Here is a 10,849-nt window from a genome sequence, read left to right on the forward strand (position 1 = left end):
CCCTTGACATGCTTCTCAAGACACCCACAAACATGAGTACAGACTTTGAGAGGCGCGGACCATCCTCTGATAAGTAGATGGGGCAGAGTCAGGGAGAAAGAGGAGCTCCCCAAACCCTCTGGAACAAGCATCGCCATCTCAGCCCCGAACGTCACACATCTGACGCCTGAGTTTTCTCAGTGACTGTGGGATATTCGCTAAGAACATTCACACACTTCCCAGGTGCACACACTTTATTGTGGCATTCAGACCACTGTACCGATTCGGTCACAAGGAATCTGCGTTAAAGCAAGGTGGGCACGAGGGAAGGAAGTGAGCGCACAGGAACCGCCCCTCCTTATGGAGAAGAGAAGCGGCCGCAGAACAAGATGCTATTGGTGTTGGGGTGCGTGATGAAGAAGAGGAAAGGGTGATCTGCACAAAATCTTGGTTCCATTCTGCAGCACCGGGCATTCCTGACCACGGCGGTGGCCGCGGCCGCCTCTGTGCCCTCCTCATTGACCTCTACAAAGCACTTGTGCGCGACCTTGGACACAGGCACGTTCTTCTTTGCTGACATTCCAGAAAAGTCTGCCTTGGCTTCCTCAAACGCATCAGTCATACCTAAACTTCGAAGAAAAGACTCCAAATCATAACTCTCCTCAAGCTTCAATCGGGGAAGGAAAACTTGAACTTTATCCTTCGTCATCTTTTCTGGATTTGTCCAAGCTCTGAACTTCTCGTAGGTAAGTGCGTCTTCCACCTAAAATAATGAGGGGTCAAATCTTCAAATGTAGAGACAACAGCCTGGTGCCCATGTCCCCACTCAGTACCCCTCCCCCAATGACATGAGTTCTGGTCCAAGACAATCGACAAACATTTTCCTCTTGTAAACACACCAAGATTTTCCCTCAAATTCTCATCTTTCTCCTGTTCTATGAATATAAGAGGAAAACAGCTAAAACACACTTGGAACAGGGGACGTGTGTTTTTTTTCTTAACTATTTGTACTAAACTTATTCCAAATATTTTTTCATTTAGAAAGCTCTCATAACTAATCGATTGTACTCATGCGATGCACACGACTGTGAATGAGAGAGATGGTTTGACAAAAAAAGAGACAGAGCTCGGCTCAGAACTCTGACGAGTGAAAGAGGGGAGATCGGGGATCATCTGAACAGGAAGGGACACATGGCTTCTGGGGAAGGGGAGAGCAGAAACAGAGAATTCAACAAGACTGGTGTTTCCGGCATTCTTGTTTGTCTTCTTGCCTGCCCTGGGGTTCGCTTCCAAACCTCTGAGCCTCATCACTCATTCTGTTTGTCCACAGTGAAAACAGAAACAGAGAAGGGGTTTCCACTGCACCACCCCCCCCCCCTTCGCTTTACCATTAGGAGCCCAGGTGAGTGCCCGTCTCCAGTGACGGCTGTTTGGACACTGGCTCTAATTCCCAGACTCCCCTAATTTTCTTCTTCAGCAGCCATGACCGATCTCATCTGTGACGTTCGCCAATAACTTTCTGCTTCCAGAGAAACCAGAGCATTCAGGCAGCCCCACCCACCACATCCTGTGTACTTGGTGTGCCAGAGCTGGCTTGTATCTTTGGCAAGAGGCAACTGTTAAACCCTCGGTAGCCTAAATGCAGCCACAGAGTATTTACACCACAGGAATCAGCAAGAGTTGGAAAGGAAGACTTTCCCCAACTCCAGAAAGCTAGACAACACGCTCACGACCGGTCCTGCCATCTCCTTACAAATTTACATTCTCCCATCCTTGAATCTTGTTCCTTTTCTGTCACGGGAAGACATCCCTCTCCTCCCGTCTAAGGGACATTCTTCACCTGTACTTGACACTTGCTACTCAAAGTGTGGTCCATGACCAGCAGCATCTGCATCATTGGGAATCTTGTTAGAAATGCAAAATCTCAGGCCATACCCCCTGAGTGAAATTCTGCAGACTAACAAGATCCCGGGAGTTCCTATGCACATTAATGTTAGAGAAACACTGCCCAGATCTATCCCTCTATTTTCTAGTACTTTTGTTCAGTAATTATTGGGACCTCTGGGCACCTGGGTGGCTCAGTCGGTTGAGCATCCGACTCTTGGTTTCAGCTCAGGTCATGATCCCGGGGTTGTAGGACTGAACTCCGCTTTGGGCTCTGCGCCAATCATGAAGCCTGCTTAAGATTCTCTCTCTTTCCCTCTGCACCCCCCTGTCTCTCTAATAAAAAAAATAATTAAAAGATTAGTGAGACCTCAACCAGCCCCTCCCTCAGAATAGAGAGCAGTGTTCTTATATTTCTGGAACTCTCTCTCCTTCGCTTCATCAGAATGTGTCCTCACCAACAATTCCCCTCCTAGATACTCAACAGAAATGCAAACAAACACATGTTCACCCAAGACCTGAGATGACGTTCAGCCACTCCTCATGATAACCCTACACTGGAAATTCCTCAAATGCTATCTGGTCGATGGACATAGAGACACAAGCGCGGCTGCCTGCATAGACGCGGCTGCCTGTGTAGACGCTCAGGCTCACCGGCAAGGGCTTACCACGGCCAGATCGGTGTTGTCATCCGGCAGCAGAATGACCATGCTCATCTCCTCCCCCGCGTAGGGCAGCTCCAGGACCTGCACATGCATGTCCTCTACGTACCCCATTCTAAATTTAGCTTGCTTAAACATCATCTGCACTGTCTTCTTCTCCTAATGAAAACATGAAATTTAAATCAGATTACTGAAGAAGGAGCACAGTTTACTAATCTAAGGGAAATCTGATTTGCAGAACCCCTAGGTACATATAAGAGAATTAGGATTTCCGTGCATTATGCTGATAGATGTAAGATCTTCATTATTACATATTAGTATTGAATACAACATGCTATTGTCCCAGCAGATCACGTATTACCAGGTGAGAGAGAATAAAATTGACAAATACAGAGAGACATAAAACTCTACATTATTTTTGGAAGAAGCTGTGTTTTTCTCTTTTGAGAAGATGCATTAAAGTAACTCCAGTGACCTTATAATTAAGAATTATTTAGTCAAGTTAAGGGAAGAATTAACTAATAATCAAGTTTGGAGGTTGTAGGATGTGGTTAGAAAAGATGTAGAAGCCACAGAGGGTTAAATTTTTATTCTGGAAAGTTGCTCACTTATATAATTGGCTTTACAGCTTTGGTTTTCTTGCAGAGGGGGACTAGACAAGATTTTCAGCATCCACCCTTTCTAAAGCTTGCATCAAATGTATTCTAGACCTTCAACCTGTGTGCAACATGCTATCACCAAGTTGATGAAAGTCAAATTTTAAGCTAATTGCTATTGAGGCCAGACATTATCAGACTCAAAAGTGAATCTGGACAAAAAAATTTTTAAGTTAGGCTTTAAGTCTAAAGATCTAACATCCAGCATGGTGGCTAGTTAATAATACTGTAGGGAGGGGCGCCTGGGTGGCTCAGTCAGCTAAGCATCTGACTTCGGCTCAGGTCATGATCTCACGGTTTGAGCGTTCGAGGCTTCGAGGCCCGCATCGGTTCTGTGCCGACAGCTAGCTCGGGGCCTGGAGCCTGCTTCAGATTCTGTGTCTCCCTCTCTCTCTCTCTGACCCTCCCCTACTCACACTGTCTCTCTCTCACTCAGAAATAAATTAAAAAAAATTTTATATACTGTAGGGAATACTGGAGATCTGCTCAGAGAGTAGATTTCAGGTACTGTCATCACAAAAATACTCCGGTAACCACGTGATGAAAATGTATGTTAATTAGCTTGACGGTGGCAGCTGTTTCACTATGATACGTGCATCAAAATCACCTCACATGCCGTAAACATATCCAATTTTTCTTTCTAAAAAGATCCAAACACAAAGTTATCCCAAACACTGCTAACACTGTTTTTCCCTTGTGTTCGGAATTGTGTGGCTCTGAAATACAAGGCAATAAATAAGCATAGTTCTCACTGACGTTGCAAGAAGGTGTCTGTGTAAATACAAACGGTGATGGTAAAATACAAACACAATTCCAAAGGTCAGAAGAGAGTTTCGTTGGATCCGAATTAATATGACCGAAGACAGAAGAACCAGTTTGACAAAGGATACAAACACAAAACTGTCAATACGAAAATGATTTCAGCTTTTCTCTTTCCCTCTCCGATAAAATATACATGGGGGGCATGAAATTCGTTCAGAAATAGAGTATGAAATAAATTATTTTCTCCACTCAATCACAATCCTTCCTGGCGTATTATTTTAAGAAAGTCGAAGTACGCCTGAAAAAAGATATGTCTCTACCTGATTGGTTTTAAAGGGCATTCCCCGTGTGAACTTTCTGTCAAATTGCTCATTCCACTTCCCTTTGAAATAGATGGCATTCACGAGAACCAACTTCGTCAGTGGATCAACTGTCCCAGGACCCAGTATCTCTGAAATCTTACCTGCAAAGAATACAAGAGAACTCAATTGCTATTTGGGTGGAGGAGGGAGGGGAATTCTTTTTCAACAGTCCTCTTGACATAGGAAGCCTGGCTTGGTTGATGGCCAGGCTGGAGTCTGTCTTCCTGGCACCTGAGGAACGGGGCGATGCGTTGGGTATTGCTCATCCTTAAACAACAATCTTGAAACAGGAAGGTCAACTATCATATTACCCTCACTTTATAGATGGAGAAATTGAGGTCAGAGCATTTGCTTGTCTGTGCCAAGGACACATAGGTGGCAAATGGCTGAGTTGAGGCGATAATAACCCAAGAGTCTCGAGTCTAACGGTAAGCTTCCCAACCATGGCACCATAATTTTTCAACCATGGCGCCACTAGCGTGTAAAGCCAGATAATTCTTTGTCGTGGGGAGTGTCCCGTGGGTTGTAGGATGTTGAGCCAGACAGCATTTTCCCAGCTGTGACAACCAAAATGACTTCAGCCCTTGGCAGATGTTACCCAGGGGCTGATTCTAGTTGAGATTCATGGCTCTATGCCAACTTTCAAATCTCATCAAGGTGGGGGAGAAGCTTCCACGGGATGAAGGAATACAGACCTGTAAATGGGTGAAAGCAGTCTTCCTGAAGGCAGGCATGTATAGAGTAAAGGAATTAATTGGTGCAATAAAGGGGCCCAAACTGAGGTATCCAATAAAACTGGGACAAAGTGACCCCCAATGTCCCCTCTAGGTCTGGTATTTTGGAGAAACATACTGATGGTCATTCTGACAATGAGGAGGTGAGTGGTGCAGGGAGAGTAGTATTTGGAGAAGCTTCTCACTTCCCCTCATGACCTATTAGTACAGATCAACTGGAGAGCAAGAGGCCACTGCACAGGAAAACGTAAAAGGCTCCGGCCTTCCTAAGGTCATTATTTTATTGGCTTTCAGTGTAATCACTGCTGCTGCCTGACATGCACTGGGCACACCATAAAGACTGAGGGACGTACCCACATGTGCTGGGTAAGGAAATAAGTGGTTTAACTTCCCCCCCACAAACGCTTCTGGAAGTCTCTAAGTTGCGCTAGGTACTTGGAGTGCTTAACAGCATGCCCTTTTCCGCTGTACTCCCATCAAGCACTAGCAAAAACACTGCTGGTACGACAGACTGTGGTCTGGACAGCGGACGCTGCACCTCCAGAGTCTGCAGCAAAGTCAGAGAAGGTGGTGCTCTGAAAGCAGACTCGGCCACGGCCACAACAGCGAGGAAGGGGAGGCCTGCAGACAAAACCAGCCCTGCTCGCCGCCGCAGCCGCGCTCACTGCCGCAGGGAGATGGCGGGAAACGTTGCCCTATCTCAGCTGCCACCTCAACTGAATGTCACTCTGCCCTCAGGGCCAGGCAACGGTCTCCCTCTCCCAAGACAGAAGATTAACAGGGCCCCAAAAAGGAAGCATTTTTCCAGAATTTTCCAGCACAGTCCAGAGTAAAAAAATTTTACATATTTTTTGGCAATCCCCACTTCGTGATCTCATAAAGCCAAGGAAAAGAACAGAATTGCATTGCTGGCCTGAAAATCCGGCAAAGACACATACACAAGAAGGGCACTGGGTCCAGGGTCCCGGGGTGCGGGAGGCGGACACCACGGAGGCCACACCCCCACCACTCTCGGCTCTCTTTCCTGCAAAACACCAAGTGTACTGCAGCGAAAATCTCTCACCTTCGGTCTTTTCTGTCACCCAGTCATTTATGCGCCTCCTGCATTCTTCCGTGTCCTTCGCGAAGGACACCTCCTCCAGCTCCGCCCCGTAGAACTTCCGGCAGGACTCTCTAAAGGCCTGCAGACACAGGACACCGCGTTCACCCGGGTCAGCGCCGTGCCCACGGGCGTGGACACACCGTTGCTCTGAACACATTTCCAGCGTAAGTTCCTGCTCGGGCCACCCTGCATTTTAAGGCTGGTTCACGCAGCTGGCAAGAATGGTGGCCCGCCGACTCGGGGCCTCGCCGTGTGCCAGCTGGCGGACGCCGGACCCGAGGTGGCTCACAGTCGCCTGGGAGGAACCACATCCACACACAGGCAGTAACTGTGCTTCGAGGACGCGGACGACGGCAGCCACGCACACAACCGCGTGAACGTCGTCAGACGCTTCACCTCCACCCTGACTTCCTGCTTGATTATCTGTCTGTCTGCCAGGTACTCTAACTTTCTTTTGTTCATTTTTGCATCACCAGCACCAACCATAATGTCTGAGATTTGTGAATGACTGGGAGGCTCCGCAGTGGAACCAGATCATCCCGAAATCGCTGCGTCCTCCCGGAGTGCGATGTGACAGGTCTAGATGACCGTGGGGCTGTGGGGGTGGGGAGGTGGGGATTAGGAAGAACAGTGGCAAAGGATGAGCCTTGAAATGTAAGGTAAGACCAAGTCAGGAAGGGCCTGCACCCAACACATGAAAACCCAAAGATAACTCACCTCACCAAAACTTGGGTTTCAGATATAATGTGCCTGGCAATTGGCTCCCATGCTCCGCCCATCTCCTGCTCTCAAATATTTTAGCTTCTACAGAAGAAAGAAAATGTAGAGAGAAAGAGGAGCCAAGCAACTGAGAAAAGGGGAAGGTGGCTCCCTGTGTCCCCAATATTCCCCAGTTACAATATTCAAAGATTAGGCCAACATTCAACAATGAACATCAACCAGGAGGTTCCTTGGATCATCAGTGCTTGTTGTAGAAGATCCAGAATTTTCTCCAATGATACTGAGGCCCAGAGCAAGCAACCACCATGGAGTAGCACCCAACAGCAGCCAGGACAGGGAGGTATTTGAGTCTCACAGAAGAATCCTTGGAACTCCCAGCCAGTACAATGGCAGGTTTGCCTAGATCACTTCATTAATCTGACGTAGCCTCAATCTGCATGGTGTGTAGCATAGTTTTTTGGCCCTCACTTACTTACACTTCTGACAGCCTATTAGGAACTAACTACACAGATTTAAAAACCTGTTTCATGAACCAATTTGCATTTGAGAAAGACTATTCCATCAGGAATGTGGAAGAACCTGGCGGGACTTGGAGAGTTCCATTAGGGAAGAATTAAATAATGGTGTAGAAGATACAGTGAGAGTCTACACCCAGGCAGCGGTGGTGGAGATTCAGAAAAGGGGACAAATTTAAGAGGCCTTGAGAGACCAGCTCTGCAGGGACAGCCCAAAAACCAGAGCTGAGACTCGGGATAGCTATGTATGCACACAAGACTGTGTGGTCGCTGAGGAGAGGGGTCAACGGGGAGAAGCAGGTCTGGATGCAGGAGACCAGACATATTGAGATTGACATCTGGAAGGAATCTATCAAAAATAACTTCGAAAAGGACATAATTCAGAGGCAAACATAAAATTCAAAATTACTATTACAGAAGTACAGTGCTAAGCACATTTATAAGGGAAGAGAATTATACTTTATCTCTGTTCTTTCGTAGTTTCTATTTCATCTTCAATTTCCTTGACAACGATGCGCGAGGACAACTTACGGGAAAGAAGTCACACGTCTTCTCTCCAAAGAGTCTGTTGGCAGTTCTGAGCAGGTACTGAGTGCCAGATCTGTTCACCTCTGTGAGAAGTGCCTGGAAACCTTGGTGAATATCTCCAATTCTGTTCAAACAAAGGGCCTGGTAATAGGAAACAAGGACACAGGCTCGTAACGTTGCCGTCATCTTGGTCCCCCAAAGAGCTACGTCCACACAAACCCCTACGCTGAAAATCACAAAGGACCCCATCTTGAACGGAGTTTGGTTTCAGCCTCACACAGCCCTTTTCCACCTGGGCACTACTGACTTTTGGGGCCAGATGCTTTGTTGCTGTTCTGTGTTAAGATATTTTGCATCATTTCTGCCTCTACCCACTAGGTGTCAGTAGCACCTCTCAATTACAACAACCAAGCTTCACAGACACTGGGGAATCCCCTGGAAGCAAAATTGCCCCCAAGTGGGAAACCCGCCCTGGCCGACTTCCCCACTTAGAAACAAGGATGCAATGGGGGCCTGGGTGGCTCAGTCGCTTAAGCGTCTGACTTCGGCTCAGGTCATGATCTCACGGTTCGTGAGTTCGAGCCCCACATAGGGCTCTGTGTTGACAGCTCAAGCCTGGAGTCTGCTTCAGATTCTGTCTCCCTCTCTTTCTGCCCCTCCCCTGCTCACACCCTGTCTCTCTCTCTCTCTCTTTCTCCAAAATAAATAAACATTAAATAAAAATAATTTTTAATAAAAAATAAAGAAGAAAGACAGGTGTGATAACTCAGGAGGGAGACAGAACACAACAAGTAGGTAGCTGGAATGAATCCAGCACAACCCACAGAATACAAGAGTGAACAGAAATCAACAGAAAATATTTCATCATCAATTTCACATAAGTTCTCCAGCCAGATGGTGACTTCCAAGTCAAGTCAGAGTAGAAATTAAGGTTGTTCCTCTCTCTCCCAAGGGCCCCAGTCCAAAGCCTCCCTCCTCCATCGAGCACCTCCAGAGGGCTATTAATGGGAAAGTGGTGTGCATTGGCAATGTTCTGGGCCACTCCCAAGGTTGTCGAAGAAACTTAAGATACAAAGAGGTCAAGACTATTTCCCTCAAGTGTTTGGCACTACTTCGTTTGTAGCTCAGATCCCACAGCACCCAGTTCCCATCAGTCAGATCCTATATTCCCTCTAAATAATCCCAGAGATGGAAGTCCACACTGGTGTTACTTTCGTCTTGCACTTGTGCACAATCATACACTAGAAAGAACCCATTTTACAGAAAGTTCATTCACACGGCTGCAATTCAGTCTAATATAAACCATTAGCCAAAATTTAAAATATAACAAAGTTGAAACGCTTGGACTTCTTGTGGGTCAGAATTATAACTCACCTTACGCATCAAAGTCATGACTTGCTGTAACATACTGATGCCTTTATCCAACGAAAAGGACACAAGGACTTGATTTCTCCTCTAAATGCTAAGGGTATGATAAATGCTAATGGATCTTAAATAATTCTCATTTCTGCCCACGTCTGCTCTGTTTCCCTCACTACGGTGCCCCTCACCACCCAGCGGCCACGCTGGCTTTCCTCAGCTGCTGTGAGGTAGGAAGAAACCATCTCTGTGAAAGCATCAAAGGAAGCAAAGAAGCAACCCGCCGCTCTTCCTCTGCGATAGGCAGGCATACCTGGGACATCTGGGTGGCAGTGTCTCCTTCGGCCCCCATGAAGACCATGGCCAGGGCAGACGAGATGCTCAGAGGGGAGCAGAACACGTTTTGTGAGCTGTCCTCTTTACCCAACATTTTTAATAAGTTGATGGCAAAACTGCCATTTGCTTCATAGAGATTATCCATCAGGGAAGGTCTGCACCAAAAGCACAACACGGAGGCACATCAACCACGCCCACTGCCATGTCATCTGGTCACGAGCACCCCTATCAGTGGCCACTGGGTGTGGTCAGCGGCATAGCTGCGCCCCCAGAGCCATCCACACCGAATGCCCCAGGCCTCTGTTACCTTCTGTGGCATTAGGGACCTTGCAGATGTGATGGATGAATGAAGGATCATGAGATGGGGAGATTGCCTGCATTATCCAGGGGGACTGGGTGTAACTACGGGCTCCTTATAAGAGGAAGGCAGGAGATCAGAGTCAGAGAAGATGAGACTGCAGAAGTGAAGGTCAGAAGGACCCGAGGCCACAGAGCATGGAACGCAGGCAGCCCGCAGGAGCTGCCAAAGGCCAGGAAACAGATTCTGCCCTAGAGCCTCCAGGAAAACACGAAGCTCTGCGGACCTATTTTGAAGTAATTTTTTATGTTTGTTCATTTGTTTAGAGAGTGAGAGCCCGAGCCAGGAGGGGCACAGAGAGGGAGAGAGAATCCCAAGCAGGCTCCACGCTGTCAGCACAGAGCCCAACATGGGGCTCGATCTCACCAACTCGTGAGATATTGACCTGAGCTGAAATCAAGAGTAGGACGCTTCACCAACTGAGCCACCCAGGCTACGCCGGTTTATTCACAAAGTAGCCAATCGCAGGGCTGAAGGACGATGGCACCATCAGCCACAGGACCACTGCAGAGGCTCAGCGTCCCTCTGAGACCCTCCCTTCGTGTCACAATGGCCAGCACGTCTCAGTGCCAGGTTCTCTTGTTTTACAGGAATCTCTTAATCCCACAACAATACATGAGGCCACTACAGTTGACCCACCTTACAGACAGGGAGCCTGGGTGAAGCCTATGAGCCGCTTCCAGATCCCCCCAGTCCTTGAGGAATCAGGGTCGGAACCTGAGGTCTCATCCCGGAGCCTGAGTTCTTCATCATTACACAGACCCCGTACTGCTGCAAGTTCTCCCTCAGTTTGGTCTCTCTAGCATAATCTATACACAGTGGTCTGTTGTAAATAAGTCCTTGTAGGCGCCTGGGTGGCTCAGTCGGCTGAGCATCTGACTCTGGATTTTGG

The 10,849-nt window shown here is 47.6% G+C and overlaps 1 protein-coding gene across 1 annotated transcript; it reads right to left on the reverse strand.

Annotated features, from left to right (window-relative positions):
• Positions 1-215: 215 nt before the first annotated feature.
• On the reverse strand, positions 216-9,754 carry SERPINB8 (serpin family B member 8). Its single transcript, XM_077777672.1, has 6 exons — positions 9,577-9,754; positions 7,908-8,045; positions 6,103-6,220; positions 4,264-4,406; positions 2,532-2,684; positions 216-742 (listed from the first exon to the last, which is right to left on the reverse strand). Exons 1-6 carry the CDS (start codon positions 9,742-9,744, stop codon positions 338-340), a joined length of 1,125 nt encoding a protein of 374 aa, XP_077633798.1. The 5' UTR covers positions 9,745-9,754; the 3' UTR covers positions 216-337.
• Positions 9,755-10,849: the final 1,095 nt, after the last annotated feature.

Source organism: Crocuta crocuta, unplaced genomic scaffold (assembly GCF_008692635.1).
Source record: "Crocuta crocuta isolate KB4526 unplaced genomic scaffold, BGI_CrCroc_1.0 scaffold36, whole genome shotgun sequence".
NCBI lineage: Eukaryota > Metazoa > Chordata > Mammalia > Carnivora > Hyaenidae > Crocuta > Crocuta crocuta.